Genomic DNA, 21,416 nt, shown 5'->3' with positions numbered 1-21,416 from the left:
TTCTTGTAGCACTGCTCTAAGACAATGAGCGGAGGACAGACACGTGGGGAGGAGGCAGAGCAGGGAACGCCGCGACACATAGCCGGTGTTGCGTCACACTGGTTGGGTGGCAGTGCTCTAGAGATAACCAACCATGACTGAATACCATTGTTATGGGGATACTGTGACCTGGAATGTGTTTCATGTTGTTATTTCCATGTTTCCTGCAGGTATAAGGCTATTGTAAAAAACAAGACTGGCTTCTATTTATATTATATGCCTATTGCTGCAGCCATGTATATGGTAAGTTGGGAGATGGTGGCCATACTCTTCACATGTGATGTTCCCAGAAGGGTGGAGGTATCTGTCCTGTGGTGTATGCTCCTGTTATGTGTTGGGAGGCCTCAAAATGCTTTTGTACTTTTAATTGATCCCATAAATTTTACTTCTAGGCTGGGATAGAGGATGAGAAAGCACATCGGAAAGCTGAGAGAATCCTTGTGGAAATGGCCGTGTTCATCCAGATTCAGGTGACTCTCAGGAGGGTTCATGGAGTGTCTGGGAAAGGAGGTATTAGGAGATGCTGTAGTAAATCACAGGAAGGAAGTGGCAGTGGCTGGGGATTGTCACCTGTTAAAGGATACCCGAACTGAAATGTGACATGATGAGATAGACATGTGTATGTACAGTGCCTAGCACACAAATAACTATGCTGTGTTCCTTTTTTTCTTTCTCTGCCTGAAAGAGTTAAATATCAGGTATGTAAGTGGCTGACTCAGTCCTGACTCAGACAGGAAGTGACTACAGTGTGACCCTCACTGATAAGAAATTTCAACTATAAAACACTTTCCTAGCAGAAAATGGCTTCTGAGAGCAAGAAAGAGATAAAAGGGGGAATTTCTTATCAGTGAGGGTCACACTGTAGTCACTTCCTGTCTGAGTCAGGACTGAGTCAGCCACTTACATACCTGATATTTAACTCTTTCAGGCAGAGAAAGAAAAAAAGGAACACAGCATAGTTATTTGTGTGCTAGGCACTGTACATACACATGTCTATCTCATCATGTCACATTTCAGTTTGGGTATCTTTTAAAAGTCGTCAGCAGGGCCGGATTTCTGGATAGGCCACAAAGGTCGGGGCCTTGGGTGGGTGGCTGCAGCACAGTGGGGCACCTGAACATGAAAGAGGGGTTGCTAGCTACATATGAAAGAGGAGGCTGAAAGAGAACCTGAGCTGAAAATAAAAAGTCAAAATAACCAAACACAGGTCATACTTCCCTCCTGTGTAGTGTACTCTACAATCTTTCTCTCCTGCGTCCCATTTGTCCTCTGTGATCAATGTATTTCTCCGTCCTCCATTTTAAAAATAGCCATTACCCCCTAACAGCTTCCTGGTCAGCATACTGTTAAACTGTAATATCGCCCACTTGAGCCATAGGGAAACATGGACATTGCCTTGCACATTTAGTTGTAACTGACAGCTGCTGATCTATAACTGACAGCAAATGGTATATTTCAGTTCCGACAAAATATTGTCAGAACTGGAAGGGATCACTGTAAGAAGAAAATGGTGAGCTTCTGGGAGGAACTCACGGTGAGGTTAGTATGTAATATTCATTTGCAGCTACGTCAGGTGGTTATTTTAAATTTTCCTCACTTCAGGTTGCCTTTAAAATTGGGAAGCACACATAAAAAAATGGAAACTAATGCCCAAGGGAGCTTATGATAGAAAGGGGCTACTGTACATGGATGATGCACATGGAAGAGGGGGCTGCACATGGAATGGGAGGGGCGCTGCTCCACATAAAAGAAAAGCCAACATACTATACTATAGTATGAATCCATCCATAGTTGCCAGGGATTCTGGGAACAGAGGATGATAGGACTTGGACTATAGTGTGATGGGGCCCCCTCTGGGGCCTGCTCAGGGCCATTTTGGGGGGCAGGAGGGGTCGCAGCATGAGGGGAAAGCATTGCACATTGGTGGAGAGTGGGGACAGATCCCTGCCCCCTCACCTTGTGCTCTTCCCTCTGCGCTCCCCTCCTGCATCTATCACTGGCAGGGGCGGCAGGCAGGCCACATACCTCCATCCACTCAAGAGGTCTCCGATCTCTAAGTGCTTCACAACACTTCCTGTTTAAACAGGAAGTAGTGTGAAGCACTTAGAGATCAGAACTTCCGGCGGTGGATAGACGTATGTGTCCTGCCTGCCGCCCCTGCCAGTGATAGATGCAGGAGGGGAGCGCAGAGGGGAGAGCCTGAGGTGAGGGAGGGGAGGACTGTCCCCCCTCCTCGCCGATGTGTGGCCACGCTTTCCCCGTATGCTGCGACCCCTGCTGCCCCCCCCAAAGGCCCTGTGCGGGCACCTGGGTACGCCTATCAAAATTCTTGTAGGGGGGCCCAGTGACTTCTAGTTACACCCCTGATAGTGTGTATCAGAGTTTATCAGCTCAGTTAACTGCTAACAATATGCTGGTGCATTGTGGTCTTGTAGGCAAAAGAAGAGCCACTGTAGTGACATAAACAGTAATATAATATCATATTCAATATACCCACTTTTACATTAAGGTTTCAGCATCAGGAACACTTCCTGTATCTATACATTGCTGTATATTGGTATGAAATCCCATTATCCCAATAGCATTCTGGGCGACCAGGTATTATTTCTACTGGCTTTGAAACATAAAGTAAATAAACATTCTGCAGTGATGCACCTGCAAGCAGTAAAGATGTCCCCAACTCCCCACCTTTGATAAATTCAGAGTCTGAAACAATTTCAGAATGTAAGTTAGGATACGGGAAAGGATGAGAAAAGCTTTTACAATGGGCATACACTGACTAAATGTAATTTATAAATGAATATTGTAAAAAATATAACAGTACAGTTCCTGGAAACTCTACGCGTCACCCGGAAGTAATCAGGTTCTGCCACCCTACAGGAGCAGTAATGGCAGTAATCAACGAAATGCTAAAATTGCATTCAATTGGTTCATTCTCAATTTGCGTAAAGACTGCAGTGTGGGGGTGGGGGGATTAATTTGAGATTCACCACTGAGGGGTTTTTCCCCTTTATGGACCAGAGAAATGTTAACCATTCAGCGCTGCTTCCATTCGCCAATAACGTGATCACTATTTATCAGAACTAAATGATCTATAGCTAGTTTTTGTAGCCATAAATTAGGCTTTCTTTGAGTAGTACGTTTTGCTAAGAATTATTTTATTCTAAATGCATTTTAACAGGAATAATACGGAAAAAATGGGAAAAAATAATTCATTCTCAATTTTTGGCCATTAAAGTAAATAAAACATGCTACTGTGAATAAAACCTACACATTGTATTTGCTCATTTGTCCCAGTAATTACAACATTTAAAATATGTCCCTAGTACAATGAATGGCAACAATATTTTATCAGCAAATAAAGGTGTATTTTTTCAGTTTTGCGTCCATTACAAATTACAAGCCCTCTTTTGTAGGGATGATCATTGTGATGCAAATACTTCTGAAATTATGCAATTTTTTATGCAAATATATGCAGCTCAAAAAGGACTAATCAATTGAAACCTGAGTTTAAAATGATTGGTCCATTTTCAAACTGCATACATTTGCATAAAAATTTGCATAAATCTGCATAAACTCAGAAGAATTTGCACACCTGTGATCATCCCCACTCATTTGCAAAAATAACAGTAATATACCCTCATGACATATACATATTGAAAAAAGTTGAGTCCCTAAGGTAACTATTTATGGTTGTTTTTTGTTTTGTTTTTAAATGTAATTTTTTTAAATATATATATGTTTTTTGTTTTATGGTTTTTTTTTGGGGGGGGGGTAACTATGGGAGAGTGGGGCAAGTAAAGAATTTTATTATAATGAGGAATTAATGTTTTTTTTTTATATAATGTATGTAGTGGGAAATGTTACTATTTGACCACTAGGGGCTTGATTCACTAACCGGCGCTAAGTATTAGTGCCGGAGTGAAAAGCCACTTAGTGCCTGAAAAGTAGCTTTGCGGGCTGTAATAGCCGCGCAAAGCTACATCGTGCACTACCCAGTGCAGTGCGCACGCAGCTGTTAATAGTGCGCTGTGCGACGGTAACGTTGCACCCGCTGCCCTGTAAACAAAAGCGGCGCATCGGGTGCCCCCAAAACGGCACATGGGGGCACCTGATGCGCCGTTATCGTCGCACTGCGCACTATTTACAGGGCTGTGCACGATGTGTGGGCGCAAACCACTTAACTCAGTGGTTTGCGCCCACTAGGTCTTAAGGCACACTAACCAGCTTAGCGCTGGTTAGTTAATCAAGGTCTAGATGTCCCCACCCCCAGTTTAATTCTGTGTGCTGTGTGAACAGCCACACAGTACACAGGAAATAGCGTGTGGTTTTACTTTCGTTTTATCAATGACCACAGCATCTCATTGATGTCGGTGGTCGATAATCACAGGCACTTTAATCAGTGAATGGCTCTTTATTCCCATTCACCGAACAGTGTACTACTTCACTGCATCCGCTCGCACCGCACATTAGAAACTGAAGACTAATACCTACCTTCCTGGAATGGGAACAGTCTTCACACAGGGCATAGATATATCGGCACAAATGCAGCTAATGGTTAATGAGTCTCTTTAATTGATGGCAGATTTGTACCTAAAGGGTGAATGATGTAGTTAAATCAAAAAGTGCTTCAGCAAGGTTCCCACTAATGATACAGTATTGATTGTAAAATATTGCCAAACCTATGTATTTCAAGGGTAAACTGAGTGAATATGCTTTGCATAGATTGTATCACTAGTGGTCACCTTGTACAAAGTTGGAAACCTACTCCAATTCGATAATGCGCTCAATCAAGAATGAACCAGTCAATTCCTGTATGCTTATAAGCAGCTCCGTTGTTTGGGGAGTGTAATAAATGTAAGTAAAAAAGGAGAGCTCCATGGTGCATGAATCCAAGTAAAGTAGTATACTTACAAGATGAAGGTGGGAATCACTCATTAATAGATTTTTGGAACGGACTCCGTCTCCCAACACTGTGCAGTGCCCAGCGTCATTATGATCTGACGACAAAACACGTAATGATGCTGGAGGCATGTAGGCGCTAGGACCTGCCCACCTTGCGGTAAACCAGAAATCCCGTCCATCCAGACACTGTCACTGCTGACTAATAAGTGTGATTTCAGCCTTCATCTACGGAGTGCACTACTTTTTTCATTCATTTTTCATTTAGAAAGATGCAAAACTATCAAACCAGCTAATATTTTTATTAGTGTATAGAGATGGAAAAGTTTTCAAATGATTTATTGTGGTCTCATTTTTACACGGGTGCATACACTTTTTTACATCCATTTTACTTTTCTGAATAATGTGCTGCTTTTTCATCCCTACAGAATGATTACCAGGATTGTTTTGGAGACCCCAGTGTGACGGGCAAGATCGGGACTGATATTCAGGAGAACAAGTGTTCCTGGCTGGTGGTAGAAGCACTAAAGAGGGCCACGCCTGAGCAGAGGAGGCTTCTGGAGGTATAATACAGAAGACTCAAGGATTGATTCACTATAACAAAAAGCGAGTGTTACCTCCTGTAATGCTTGCCATCTCCTTTTGCTCCCCTTACTGCATGTTCAGCGTGCCTTATCAGAGTTAACGTGCCTTATCGGAGTTAGCATGCCTTATCAGAGTCGCTGTGCCTTATCAGAGTAGCATAGCGAGCGCCACGAATGTATGACTGCTAATTGGCAATGATGAGAGCTCCACTCGCCTGCCCTGAGCTCCTGCGGGTCCAATCACTTTAAGGGACATTATCCCCGCACTTTGATCAGCCCAATAGGCTGCCTTGCAAGTTTCCTGTCAAGTGACAGGCAGCCTATTGGGCCAATCAAAGTGCGGGGATAATGTCCCTTAAAGTGATTGGACCCGCAAGGGCTCAGGGGAAGGACGAGTGGAGCTCTTGTCATTGCCAATTAGCAATGTAGCAGCATGTGTCCAGGAGCACCAATAAAGGCGCAGTAACGGTGTGCCAAGGTCTTCACCCCCGTACCAAGGGGTCACCACTGCAGAAATTCTTATTTTCTTCAGTGTTATCTGATAACACTTGAGCAACTTGACAAAGGCCAGTTGGCCGAAACAGCGGCTGTCGTTGCTGTTATTTTGATGCTGCAATACATTTATAGAGCTCTAAATAGTCAGCATGGTGCCTGAAGAGTTTCTATTGCCAATTAGCAGGCATAAGTTTGTAGCACTCGCTATGCTACTCTGATAAGGCACGCCAACTCTGATAATGCGCGTTAACTCTGATAAGGCATGCTAAGCATGCAGTAAAGGGGAGCAAAAGGAGATGGCGAGCGTTACAGGAGGTAACGCTCACTATTTGCTATAGTGGATCAACCCCTCAGTCTGGAGATGAGGGTCACTCCAGAGGAGGGGGGAATCCTAGAGGTAAACAGAAGGCACAGGTGGGGGAGAAGTCATGCTGGACCAGAGGAGGTTTCTGGAGGTATACTAAAACAGGGAAATTGCATCAAACTCACTGAAATTTCCCTTTCCTTGACCATCTCCTTCCTCATAATAGAGGGTAACGGCTCCACTCTCCTAATGTGATTAGACTCTGTAAATATAAACAAAAAAGAATGAGCTAATCACAGCATTTATGTAGCAGTGAAATCTATGGGTGGGTCACAAGCCACCATAGAATGATCAGGACTGCAGGAGGTTTTTGCAGTTCCTGCACTAAGCCAAACTCCACTTCATTCAATCAGACAAGGTAATTTGTTGTATCATAGACCCCCTGATTCCACTGTCTGGGAAAATATAAAAAGTCAAAGCCTCCAACTTCTATCCAATTACCATGGAAGCTCCTCCCCAATATAACCATCATTATAATCATTTTTAAAAACTAGGACAGAACAGGATCACAAAGTCTTCATTAAAATATCGCTTTTACTGCATCATATAAAAATATTTCTTGTGAAGTAAACTTCTTTGTGTTTTCATACCACAAAGCAGACCTGTTTCAAGACCAAAAGCTGCTTCTTCAGAGGCAATATTGCGTGCGTACAACAAATCAAATACCGGTGAACCTGAGCCCCAAGAATCTGTGCCACTCATCTCCTAGTGATACACGAAAGTGATCTCCGTCTACCTCTGTCAACCTTGGTCCAACTATTCTTCAGGACTTTTCAAACCAGACTGCTCATTCTCCATTGACTTCTTACATCATTAAGATTTTTTCATGGTTGTGTGTGAAAATCTCAGACCTGGCCTTCTGGCATCAACAACCATGCCACGTTCAAAGTTACTTAAATTAATTTTCTTCACCATTCTAACTTCAACAACTTGCCTGTACTATGTGTAGATCGCAATGTATTGAGTTGCTGCCATATGCGCTTAGGACATGTGTCTAGATGATGGTGATCTTCAAATCTAAAACTAGCTTCTGCTTTCCTGTCTTCTTCTGAACTAGAAATACCGGTGAAGTTTCAAGGTACTGTAGAGGTACAAGGTACTGAATTCATATCTTACCTGTATGATTATGATTGTAGCTCATTACCCATTTGTCTTTCATAGTCACCACCCAGATTTTGACACACTTGGTGAGCCTGGCACTCACTGCCAAAACATGGGGGGCTGTACCCTCGAGAGAATATCTGGTTATCCTGAACCACTAAACAGACTGTAGTTCTGGCAGACTTAAAAAGATAGCCCGAGTTCCTTTTCTGAAGTATCTTCCAAGCTACTTTTTCTGAACAGTAAATAAGATCAAAATTGCAACCTGTCATCAAATAGTTTTGTCTACACCGTTACTAAAATTAGAACAGTCTTCAAAGGGATTCTCCCCCCAGTTCTGCTCCAACAGTGGACCTGTTGCATAAGGCTTGAGACACCTTGCTCTTTTAGCTTCCCCATAAAAAAAAAAAAAATAAACAAAATAAATCACCATTTAGGCTAGGCAACAAACCATGTCAATCAATGCTCCCAAAAATTGGCAGAGAGCGTGATTTCAACAACAGCAGTCACAATGCTATTGACATCCAATTCTTATGTTATTGCTGTTTCTGTTACATGTCCAAGTCATCAAAGTTGTGGCATCTGTGGACAGTTCAACTGCCAGATGATATACTCCTCCAGCTGTATCATTAATTTCCATTCAGTCTAATTCTACCTTCCTTTACAGACAATCTAAAGGAACCCACTTCTTCCTCATAACTCGTGTCTTATACCTCAACTATTTCATTATTGAAGCATCCACTAAAAGAGATTTATTTATTTATTTAAGTATTTATATAGCGCCAACATATTACGCAGCGCTGTACAGAGTATATTGTCTTGTCACTTACTGTCTGTCAGAGGGGCTCACAATCTAGTCCCTACCATAGTCATATGTATGTATCATGTAGTGCATGAATGGTCTAGGGCCAATTTTTTGGGGGAAGCCAATTAACTTATCTGTATGTTTTTGGGGATGTGGGAGGAAACCGGAGTGCCTGGAGGAAACCCATGCAGACACGGGGAGAACATACAAACTCCTTGCAGATGTTGACCTGGCTGGGATTCGAACCGGGGACCCAGCTCTGCAAGGCAAGAGCGCTTACCACTATGCCACCGTGAGAGGTTTTCAAATCCTTTAAAGGATATACACCATCCAATCGGACCCAACATAGAGCTGACATAATGGCAGCTCTAAATTGGGTCAGATTGGATGGTGGTGTTTCCAAGCTTTGAAGTGATCTTTCAAATGAGACTGAGCTGGACATGGAACTTTGATGTTCCTCAAACAAATTTGAGACCAATCAAGCATGGTAGCAAGGGCCCACAACAGGCATAGTTTCCTATTTTTCTGTAATACCAAAGGCACTCCTGATAGTCTCCTGCTGCTAAGCCCATCCTTTGCAAAGTCCATCTTGTTGTGCATTAGGATATGGTTTATGGTGCACCTGCATTGAATTCAGCTGTAATTTGTCGTGTTGTTACCCTTCTGTTGCTGGGGACTACGTGTGCTACTCGCCTTTCACCTCTCTCATTCACCAGCCTTTTTTGACCAGAATTGGCCTTATTGGTTGGAGTTTTTTTCCTCCACGGCCACTCTGATATACTGTTGGGCAAGAAAATCCTAAAAGAGCCATCGTTTCAGAGTTGCTAGCACCAGCTCTTCTTGCACCAAAGATCATTCCTCGTTCAGTCACTTACATTTTTTGTCTTACATTTTGACATTAATTTCTGTGACAACCATATTGGCTGAAGTAGAGCGTTTCTTATATAAGCAACTCTGCGTTGTTACATTGCTCTACGTCACTGTTGGACAGTTTTACTTTTAAGGGGTGTCTCTAATTTTTGGGCCACTCAGTGTAGTTAACAAAGGCACTTATTTAAAGGAAAACTGTACTGGGAGGGATATGGAAGCAGCCATATGTATTTTCTTTTAAGCAATACCAGTTGCCTAGCTATCCTGCTGATCATCTGCCTCTAATACTTTTAGCGATAAAACAAGCATGCAGCAGCTGAGAAGATTATCCGCGTGCTTATTTCTGGTGTTATTCAAACCCTACTGCAGCCAAATAGATCAGCAGGGCTGCCAGGCAACTGGTATTGTTTAAAAGGAAATAAATATGGCAGCCTCCATATTCTTCTCACTTCAGTTGCAGTGTTGTCAACCTTTTACGTTATTTTTTACTGACAAATACCTAAAAATTTACTGACAAAATCCCCTGCGTGACGAAAAACGGGCGTGGTCATGCAACAGAATGTGGGCGTGGTCATGGGTGGGGCCAAATATATATAATTTTAGTAGTGCTGTAAAAGGTCTGCCGGGGAAGTTTCAGCTCTACCATAGTGTTCCCCCCCCCTTCCCCAAAATACATGTAATCTTACAGCATTTCACCAAAAATCCACGTAAAAATCCAGATATGGCAGTTGTTCCCTAAAAATAGATGTAATCTGGCAGCAGTTCCCTAAAATACACTTAATCTGACAGCAGTGGTTCCCCAAAAATAGGTAGCCCCAGGTCTATAGGTGTCCCCAGAATAGGTGGCTAGCGGTATAGATGTCCTCAGAACAGGTAGCCAGGGGTAGAGATGTCCCCAGAACAGGTAGCCAGGGGTATATGTGCGCAGTGTATGTAGCCAGGAATATATGTGCCCAGTATATGTAGTCAGGGGTATATGTGCCCGGTATATGTAGTCAGGGGTATATGTGCCCAGTATATGTAGCCACAGGTGTATGTCCTCAGTATATGTAGGCAGGGATATATGTGCCCAGTATATGTAGACAGGGGTATATGTCCACAGTATATGTAGACAGGTGTATATGTCCCCAATATATGTAGACAGGGGTTTATTTTCCCAGAATAGGAAGCCAGGTGTCCACCCAGCAGGAGGGGAGCAGCGCAGAGAAGAGGGAGAGCTGTGGGGACAGCGGGGAAGGGGGACCATCTCTCCATCCCCCCCCCCCCTTTCCTCACCTTAGGGCTCTCCCTCCCTCGCTCTCCCCTCCAGAACGAAGTGTTGTACGGTGGCTGGCAGCAGGTGGAAACTTACCTCCGTCTCATTGCAGGCGTGGGATGGATTTGCCACTGGTCTGGTCCAGACCAGAGCAGCGGCACCAGAACTTCCGGCGCTTGGAGCGAGACGGAGGTAAGTTCCGCCCACTGCCAAATGTCGCACATCACCTAGTTCTTGAGGGGAGAGCGAGGGAGGGAGAGCCCCAAGGTGAGGGAAGGGGGGGGAGATGGCCCCCCTTCCCCACTGATCCCACAGCTCTCCCTCTTCTCTGCGCTGCTCCCCTCCCATAACCCATGACCCTTATATTCTTCCATGAAAATAATAAATTCTGGCTGCTTTTGTAACTTCACCTAGTATTTTTCTCACTTTTACTGGTGCCTCTACAGAATCTTTTCACTCAATAGCTATCTTGAATATGAATCATTATACAGCTCTGATGGAGAAGGAGATGATGAAGGTCTTGAAGGACCACCTGCTGTTTCAAAATATATAGTTGATTTACTACAGTAGGCCATCTCATATCAGGCCTCTTGACTAATCATGTTAGTCAGGTCTGTGGAGTCCGACTGCCCCTGTCCCTATTTAAAGAACCCAGTTTGACATATTCATTTAGTAATGAGCCCAACATATCTTTGTGAGTGGTTAATTCATTCAAGACCTCACATGCAAGACAACACAAGACCTCACATGCAAGACAACACAAGACCTCACATGCAAGACAACACAAGACCTCACATGCAAGACAACACAAGACCTCACATGCAAGACAACACAAGACCTCACATGCAAGACAACACAAGACCTCACATGCAAGACAACACAAGACCTCACATGCAAGACAACACAAGACCTCACATGCAAGACAGCACAAGACCTCACATGCAAGACAGCACAAGACCTCACATGCAAGACAACACAAGACCTCACATGCAACACAACACAAGACCTCACATGCAAGACAGCACAAGACCTCACATGCAAGACAACACAAGACCTCACATGCAAGACAACACAAGACCTCACATGCAAGACAACACAAGACCTCACATGCAAGACAACACAAGACCTCACATGCAAGACAACACAAGACCTCACATGCAAGACAACACAAGACCTCACATACTTCCAACTTTCATTTAAAACGAGTTTCATTTAAAATGAGCTTCACACACACCTCACATACTTTCAACCTAGGCTGACAATCCTCTTTCTGCTACTATGTTGAAGCAAGTGAAGTGTGGTACGGTGATACCTTTCATGACTGACTGTACATGGTTTACTGCAAGCTTTATTGTACTTCTTATTGTACGGTTCTGTATAAGGTCGGACGATGAACCTTAACGTTTAAAAAGCTTGCAATAAACCATTGTACAGTTAGTCATTGAAGGTATCACCGGAATCAATGTTAGTTGGTTTGATGTCTGCATTTCTACTATCTTGGAGAGATGAATCTCTTCTCAAACACCTTGGAGATTTTGTGGCTAGGAGATGACTTCTGGAGGTAAACAGAACACAAGGGGCGGTAGGGTTTACTCTTCGGCAAGGAAAACTTTTGTGTACACAGTATAAGTTATTAGGGGGAAGGGAGGGTTGGAGTTTATAGGGTGAGGATGATCAGCAAAATGCAATTTTTTTACACTTGCATACTGGGTAGATGTAAGTTGCAATCAGCTCATAACTTGATCAGTGCAAATCAGCAGTAAGTATATCTAATTGACCTAATTCTAAGCTGCATCATGCAATAGAGGAGGCTACTGGAAGTAATAGGAACACCATTCAGGGGGTATCATTCTAAATTAAACATAACTCCTGGAGCGCAGGATTTGGTGACTCTGTTTGAATAGGAGGGGGGGGGGAGGAGGACCACTTTAGAGAGTAGAGGAGACTTTAGGAAGTAAAAAGAAGGGTTAGGGTAAGCTGTTTTTAGCTTTTGGAGAAATACTTGTACTTGGAGTCATGGTCGTTGCATTTTTATGCCTGAGTAATGCAGTAAATGGGTGAAGCTAAGTGCAGAACTAACCCTTATCGTTTTGGGACTCACAGGAGAACTATGGGCAGAATGAGGTGGAGAAGGTGCAGATGGTGAAGCAGTTGTACGAGGAGCAGGATCTTCCATCCGTCTTCAGACAATATGAAGAAGAGAATTACCAGAGGGTGAAGTTGATGATCTCCCAGCATGACGATGGGCTGCCCACAGAGGTTTTCCTAGGTGTGGCTCGTGTTGTTAACAATTGGAGGCAGAAATAAGTGTCACAGACTGTGTGACTGTCAGATACTGAAGAGCAGCTGCTGGATCCTCAGATGTTACAATGGCTGCTGTCCTCCTGCAGGGAAGCCAGTTTGTAAAATACAATGTAAAGCATGCGTTCTCAACATGTGACCCTGGAGGAACTTGGACTGGGTTCAGGGGTACTTGTCATAATTAATTCATTTCACCGAGTTCTAAAATAAAAAAATAAAAATAAATGATAAAATCACATATAAATAAGCCTGAATGTGTACCTTTATTTTTAGATAATTAAAAGGGCTCATTCACACTACTTAACAGTCACTCATGAATGCAAGTTGGTGCACAATGTTCCCAAAGCATAGCAACACATCATGTATCTCTCCTTATCAAACGTAACACATGATTTATCTCTCTGCAACTGATGTTATAAATCACATTTTTGCTTCGACACCAGCAACTTCTTAGAGTTGCACCTCGCAGACTGTGAGATAACTTGACTCTCAACACAGCAAGCATTATTGGAGATAGACTGTTCTCAGGCGTCTTCAAAGTACAAGGAGTTTATTCAGTAAACAGATACACAGATACAGTTCGTCATATCTTAGCCGAGCAGATTCTTGCATTGCGTTACAGCTCCGTGATTACCTTCCTGCTGAAGGTAATCAGGTCCTCTTATGTCTATACTATGTTACATCATCTAGACTACCTATGTACAGCATACATCATATCAGAACAGAAATGGATTATATAAAGGGTTAAGCTAGCAGGGACCGGTAGCAAGACAGAAAGTGCTACTCCATACTCCGGCTGTGGGTTTTATATGAACCAGAAAGAGTTAAATGTGACCTCATCTGAGCCATCTATGATTGGTTCAGATCCCTTGTGATGTCAGGACACACACCTACTCGATTAATATTCTATAAGATATTTTGCCCTAGATACCAAGAATTTCCATGTTGAATAAACATGGCTTTGTTTACTGTTCTTGTGGTCTCCATGTTGAGGTCAGTGAGACCTGTGGCCTTGCCCACAGAACAGCTTCTTGGTATGTCCTAGTTCTGCTGACAGAACTGTAGATTTTCTCTCTAAGAGAAAATCCCCTTAAAGGGCAGGTCTGCACCCCAAGCCTTTTTGACTAACTCAGTCCAAATAACTGAGGCCTACTTAAATTATAACAAAGGGAGTCTGAAGCGATATTAAAAACAAAGAAAAAGATACTTACCTGAGAAGAGGCAAGGCTCTGGGTCCTATAGAGCCTTCCCGCTTTCTTTATCCCCGCGCTCCCCCGCAGGCTCCCCGTTAGCAGTCTATGACTGATCGATTAAACCCTCTCTCTTTCACTTTGGCTGGGCTTCTGTAGTCTTCAGAAGCACCTCCTGAAGATGGGCTCTTCCGCACTGCCCATGCGTAAGCCAAGCCTCCCCCCCCCCCAGAGCCCTTGGCCAATCCATGGACAAGGGGCTCTTCCCCACCTCTGGTGCCCCAGAAGGAGGTAGGGGCAACAACTCCCTAGGAGGTTAATGGTGGCATCTGGGAGTCCCCTTTAAAAAGGTTACCCCCAGATACCACCTTCTCCCCCCCCCCCCCCAGGAGAAATTAGTATAGGGGTACAAAGTACCCCTTACCCATTTCCACAAAGGGTTAAATGAAATAAAAAACACAATGAGGAAAATAGTGTTGTATTAATCTTAATTAATCAGAAATACTTACCTGTATCTTTAAGAAAACGTTCCCACTCCAATATCATCGGAAATGTCCGACACCAATATCCTCTCATCTTGTGAGCTTGTTACACTGATTGAAGATCTCCGTGCACCCAACGTTACACAGAGATGCTCACCGCGCAGCTGATGCAGCTCTCAGCTAACTAAATTAGCTAAGAGCAAAAGCATCTTTGAATTTTGGCTCCAAGTCTCCCTATTGGTCTATTAACAGACCAGTCCAATGGGAATCCTCCTTACCCCAATTGGTCTGTTAATAGACCAATTAACAGACTTGGAGCCAAAATTCAAAGATTTAACATAAATTTTCTGAAAACCGTTTTCCTCTTGTTCCCACTGTTCTTCTAAGCATTCCCTGCAAATTTGGTGTTTCTAGTACCTAATGGGGCTTTGCTATTAACTGCTAAAGTCGGCGGGCGTTTAAACATTTACCACACTCAGAAGGAGAACTTTAAAATCGATTTTCTCAAAAACTGTAAGATCTTTTTGAAAAAAAATGTCCTCTTATACCCACTGTCCCCTTCCACATACCCTGCAAATTTGGTGTTTCTAGCGTGTAAGGGTGCTTTGCTATTAATAATTAAAGTCAGTAGCTATTAACTTCAATGTAAAAAATGCGCTAGTTAGGAACTATTTGCTGGCGAACTGTTCTGGCCATCTCTACCATTAACCACTTAAGCCCAACTGGACGAGATTTCTCGTCCAGTTGGGCTGCGCGCACTCCCGCGGGTCGCGCGCGCTCCCGCGGGCCCCCCCGTGCGCGCCCCCGCTGCTGGCCGCTAGATTACCGATCAGTGAAAGGGATTATAAATCCCTTTCGCTGATCGGACCCCCCCCGGAGAAAAGCCGACAGCGTCTCTTCAGATGCTGCGGCTTTTCTGAGCTCTGGGCTCCTTTCTTCTGCCTGGGAGCGAGATCGATCGCTCCCAGGACTTTTTGATCCTGGCCATCTTGTGACCAAATAGCAAATTACACCTGTAAAAAAAAAAAATTCAAATTAAACATATAAATATATTAAAAAAAAAACCTGTTTACCTCCCACACCAAAAAATACCCACATACAAGTTTAAATTAAAAAAAAAAAAAAAAAAATTACAATAATAAAAAAAAAACAAAAAACATAAATAGTTACCTAAGGGTCTGAACTTTTTAAATATGCATGTCAAAGGAGTATATCAATATGATTTAATAAATTATGGGCTTCTAAACAGTGATGGACGCAAAACGGAAAAAATGCACCTTTATTTCCAAATAAAATATTGTCGCCATACATTGTGATAGGGACATAATTTTAACGGTGAAATACCCGGGGCATATGGGCAAATACAATACGTGAGTTTTAATTATGGAGGCATGTATTATTTTAAAACTATAATGGCTGAAAACTGAGAAATAATGAATTTTTTCCATTTTTTTCTTATTCTTCCTGTTAAAATGCATTTACAGTAAAGTGGCTCTTAGCAAAATATACCACCCACAGAAAGCCTAATTGGTGGCGGAAAAAACAAGATATAGATCAATTAATTGTGATGAGTAGTGATAAAGTTATTGGCAAATGAATGGGGGGTGAAAGTTGCTCGGATGTAAAAAAATGTCAACCCTTCGGGCTTAAAGAGACTCTGTAACATTCAAAAGATCCCCTGGGGGGTACTCACCTCGGGTGGGGGAAGCCTCCGGATCCTAATGAGGCTTCCCACGCCGTCCTCTGTCCCACGGGGGTCTCTCCGCAGCCCTCCGAACAGCCGGCGACTGTGCCGACTGTCATTTCAATATTTACCTTTGCTGGCTCCAGCGGGGGCGCTGTGGCGGCTTTCCATTCCGAACTACACGGAAATACCCGATCTCATTCGGGTCCGCTCTACTGCGCAGGCGCAGGAAACTTGCGCCTGCGCAGTAGAGCGGACCCGACGGCGATCGGGTATTTCCGTGTAGTTCGGAGCCGACAGCCGTCAGAGCGCCTGCGCAGGAGCCAGGAAGGTAAATATTGACGTCACCGCTGCCCGGACTCCACGGAGGGCTGCAGCGAGACCCCTGACGGATGGAGGACGGCGTGGGAAGCCTCATTAGGATCCGGAGGCTTCCCCCACCCGAGGTGAGTACCCCCAAGGGGATCTTTTTATGTTACAGTTCCTCTTTAAGTGGTTAAAGTGAACCTCCAGACTAAAAATCTACTCAGCACCACTGAAAAGGCTTAGTGTTTCTTTAACAGTTTCAGCACTTTGTTTTTCTTACCCAAGCCTCCGTTTTAGCTGCACAGAAGCTAAGCTGATGGGGCATTAAAGAAATCTGGCATTTTTCCCCTGATGCTGTGCAAAGCATGATTGGATTTTTGATGTTGCTGTTCTTGTTCTTCTATTTTGGAGCAAATTTGTTTTTTTTTATTTTGAATTTGAGATTTCTAGCCTAGCAGGCACAGCTGGGAGGGATGATCAGGACAGTTGGAACTGTCTCATGCTCCTTGTCACCTCCTTTCAACCAAAAAGATGGCTGCCCCCCTGAAATCACAAACATTTGCCTGTTCTTTTAAAGCAGGGTGGGTAAGAGATTATATTGCCTATCTATTTTAACCACTTCACCTCCAAGGGGTTTTCCCCTTAAAAAACCAGAGCAACTTACACATGTCAGTGCTCCTTCCAGTCATTCGCCTATAACTTTATTACTACTTATCATAATGAAACAATCTATATCTTCATTTTTTCGTCACCAATTAGGCTTTCTTTTGGGCTATGTTTTGCTAAGAATTATTTTATCCTAAAACTGGTTTAACAGGAGAAAAAAAAAGAAAAAAAAATGTATTTCTCATTTTTCGGCCTTTATAGTTTTAAAATAATACATGCTAATGTAATTAAAACCCACAAATTTTATTTGCCCATTTGTCCCGGTTATTGCAAAGTTTAAAATGTTTCCCTAGTACAATTTATCGCACCAATATTTTATTTGGAAATCACGGTGCATTTTTTTCAGTTGTGTCTATTCCTAATTACAAGCCCATAATTTACAGTATAAACTAAGCAATATACCCTCTTGACATACATATTTAAAAAAAAGTTCTGTACTATTCATGTATTTTTTTTCATTTGTAATTTTTTTTTTAAATGTTTGGGGGTAACTATTGGGGAGTGTGGGAGGTCAGGGGTTAATTTAAAATGTAAAAATAAGCTCCAAATAGGTCCTTTATTGGAAAAAAAATTATATAGATGTTCTTTTACTTTTTGGCCACAAGATGTCCTTGCCACTCCCTTTCTTATGCATAATATTACTACGCATAGAGGAAGTTATGCGTGGACGGTCTTTGTGAATGGCGGCGCCGTCTCATAAACGGCTGCAGTCATTCACACGGGGACTTAGTTCAATGTATGGAAACTGTGTTTCCATCCATTGATCTTGCGGCTACCGATTGGCGGCGGTAATGAGCACGGGAGGCACGGGGGCGAGCGCGAACGTGCATCGGGGAGGGACGTAGCAGCTACACCCCTGCAAACAGTTATGGCATTTTGCAGCAGGGATGTTGTTACTCGTCCCAGGGGAGGGGAAGTGGTCAATTAACTTAACCAATGTAACTTAATGACAGCATGTTTGTTTAGGCTGAAGTTCCTCTTTAAGCAGCCAAATAAAGTAAATCTAGCGATGAGGTAACGTACACGTGTATACACAAACAGTAGTATGTAAAGCGTAGTCTGGATCAGGCCGTAGTCGTACACAATGTCAGAGGTATCGAGGTACAGTGTAGCAAGGCAATATCGATTGTAGTCAATAAACAGGCAGGGTTATACACATAAGTCAGATGTCAGTCGTATTGTAAGGGTCAGGCAATAACAAAGTCAGGGACAGTCCCAGTCGAACACGTGTATCAGATGGCAGTGGTACAGAAGGACAAGACAAGAGCGAGGTCAAGAGGCAGGCAAAAAGTCGGTACACAGATAAATATACAATCAGATGTTACTACAATATATTACCAAAATAATATAACTACAAATACAAGACTGACTAACTAAAGTACATATATATATTGTGCGTCTACACAATATATAAATGTAGCTCATATAGTAGCTAGCTAGGCCAAGAACCAGTGTACTGATTACTATCAAGGCCAGCGAGTAAATGACTCGCTTGGCCTATTATACCCAGGAGAGGGAATCAATCCGGCCCACAGGAGGACGGTCTTCCTTTCAGACACGCCTCCTCAGCCTGTAAAGGCCCCTCTGTCTCGTGTGCGTGCATCTAGGCATACTGCGCAGGGTGCGCGTTTTGATTCACGGCTGCAGCGGTGTCGGAGACGCCATCCGAGGATGATGGTGCGGAAGACCCCATACATGAGCAAGTTCCGCCAGAGACCCAGTGGGAGACGTCGCGGAACCCGCTATGAGGAGGTAAGATTGTTACAAAATGTTTATTTGGCTGCAGGGCCATTTTTTCTGCCACTGGGGAAGTGTGCCTTCTCTAGCCTGGCAGGGTATGTGACAGCAGGGTAGTGTGGCGCAGGGAGCTTTTATAGTTACTTGTCCAGACGGCTGCATCAGTTTCTTCTTCCTCCACTGCGGTGGCGACGTACTCTCGTCATGCCTTTTCGGTCCCAATCATATGATATGACATGTGATTGGGATCCAGGAGACTATGTCAGCACTACAGCACCAACCAATGGTGGAAGAGGGGTGATGGAAGAGTCTCTTCCCATGGCCGGATTTAAAGAGGAACTGAACCAAAAAAAAGTCACTAAATTGAGCCTCCTCATCCCTTTGAAATGAATGATTAGACACAAAACACTTGTGAAGGGCAATATAAAAGTAGATATTTCCCTGGTGCTTCCATGGCAGCATACTATGGGTTTGGCTCCGCCCCCCAAACCCCATTGGACAACATAACTATAAGTGTTTGCTGTGCTAGCTAGCCCACCATTCTTTTTTCTCTTGTCCTCCCCTCTCTATGGACACTATTTTACTCTATTTTCCTTTTGTGTTTGCAGTTCCCCCAGGGTTTATCCCTTTCCCTGGGGAAGGCTCCTATGTGTGCTAAATGCACTCTTGAGGGCAGGGGGGTTGCCTGTCCCCAATATTGTACAATGTCTGCTAAATGCAGATTAGTTGCATGGCTGCAGATTCTGGAAGCTTTTTTTTTTTTTCGTTTCTCTTACCTGCTCTGGCTCTGCTTTGGGCGGTGCAGGCGCATCGCTGGGTGTCAGGGGCGAGCGGAGATGTCTGTCCGCTCTGCCCTACGGGCAGGCTCTGGTTGCTCCGGTGGACGCCGGCTGAGGAGGACGCTAGACGCTGTGCAGCCAAACTCTCGCGCGCGCGCGCGAGACTAGGGAGGAATTTGTACTTCCTCTCTAGATCCCTCCTCTTTGCCCTTTCTCTCCGTAGCGGCGGCCATCTTTGTTTTGGGCATCTCTCTCTAAGCATGCTCAGGAGATGCCTAACTATTTAAGCTGCCGTTTTCAGCCTGACAGGTGCTTTTTTCTGAAGCTCCTGTCAGAGCTGTGAGGAGAGAAGCTGACTACCCTCTGGGGAATACCTGTGCAGTATTTTTACACAGATACACATTTGTTTAGGTATGCAAATGTTTATTTAAAGCAGAATCCCCATTCTTCTTTCTAATCTTTCTTTTATAATTAACCTTATTCTTTTCTCTCTTCCTTTATCTGCAGATTGAGCTTTCCTAATATGGGTCGAACAAGGGATCGGCAGGAAGCTTACAGGTATGGCTGGATATCTTGAAAAAAAAAAAAAAAAAAAAAAAAAAAAAAAGGAGGGTCTTGGCTCTAGAATACTAATTAGTATTCCTTTCAGCCCCTCTAGACCTAAAAAAGACAAACATCGATCTCAAACCTCGTCGAAACATCATAAATCTTCACGGAAGGATGAGACCAGAAGATCTAGAACTGATTCTCGTCGAGACAAATCTGCTTCACGGTACAGATCAAGATCGAGGTCAAGGTCGAGAAGACGCTCACCGACGCCTCCGCGTCTTTCCTCGCCAACTAGGCCGCAAAGATCTGATTGTTGGATGTGCGGAAAGAAGGCAATTCCGGGAAAAATTGTTTGTGAAAAATGCTTTGAAGAACAGTCAGTAAATACCGCTGAAGATTCTTCAACAGTATTACAGCTTATTAAACAGGCGGTAAGGGAAGAGTTAGCAACACAAGCACCAGTTCCGGGCCCGTCACAGGAGGCCCCTACTCATCGGGAAGTTACGCAAGTTCCAATAGCCGCGGCTACTCAACCCAATGTCTCTTTAAACATGGATCAATCACAGGACTCGAACTCGGAGCCAGAAGAGCAGATCAATTTCCAATTTTCGCTGGTACAACCGCTGGTTGCGGCTATAAAAGAGGCCCTTCAATGGGAAGACCTAGACGACTCCACCCCAGAGGTACCAAAATACTATCCTCATCTATCAAAATCAAGTACTTCTTTTCCCCTTATGAAGGAAATTAAAGGGGTGATAGAAGAGGAATGGTCAAAGGTGGAAAATAAATCATCCTTTACAAACAGATGGGCAAAGCTGTATCCATTGAAGGAAGAGGAATTAAGATCTCTCCAGAATGCTCCTACGGTAGATGCATCGGTGGCAAGTCTAGCGAAGCACGTCACCTTGCCGTCAGAGGACTCCGTGTCGTTCATAGATACTCTGGATCGCAAGATGGAAGGTGACTTAAGGAAGAATTATGTGGCAGCGGGAGCTGCTTGCAGAACATCTATAGCGCTTACTTCTTTATCAAGAGCCATGAAGGTTTGGATTAATAATATCGAAGATGCAGTTAAAGCGGGAGCAGATATGGAGCAGATCGTCTCGGGGCTAGAAGACTTAAAGATTGCTTCAGATTTCGTGGGCGAGGCAGCCATAGATGGAGTACGAGCTTCTTCAAGAGCGATGTTAACATCGGTGACGGCCAGGAGAGCTCTCTGGCTGAAGCCTTGGAGTGCCGACTCTACCTCCAAACAGACATGGGTCAAGATACCGTTTAATGGTTCAGCCCTGTTCGGTGAAAAGCTT

At 43.7% G+C, this 21,416-nt stretch overlaps 1 protein-coding gene across 1 annotated transcript in view; it reads left to right on the top strand.

Annotated features, from left to right (window-relative positions):
* LOC137531569 (farnesyl pyrophosphate synthase-like) overlaps positions 1 to 12,945 on the top strand; it is a 58,567-nt gene extending 45,622 nt beyond the window's left edge. Inside the window, exons 7-10 of the mRNA XM_068251491.1 lie at positions 210 to 282; positions 432 to 509; positions 5,370 to 5,504; positions 12,519 to 12,945. Coding sequence (XP_068107592.1) covers positions 210 to 282; positions 432 to 509; positions 5,370 to 5,504; positions 12,519 to 12,722 — 490 coding nt within the window. The 3' untranslated portion in view covers positions 12,723 to 12,945. The remainder of the gene's footprint in view (positions 1 to 209; positions 283 to 431; positions 510 to 5,369; positions 5,505 to 12,518) is intronic.
* Positions 12,946 to 21,416: the final 8,471 nt, after the last annotated feature.

This window comes from Hyperolius riggenbachi, chromosome 9, assembly GCF_040937935.1.
Source record: "Hyperolius riggenbachi isolate aHypRig1 chromosome 9, aHypRig1.pri, whole genome shotgun sequence".
NCBI lineage: Eukaryota > Metazoa > Chordata > Amphibia > Anura > Hyperoliidae > Hyperolius > Hyperolius riggenbachi.
The sequence above is the reverse complement of the archived record's forward strand: the minus strand, read 5'-3'. Positions and strand labels throughout refer to the sequence as shown.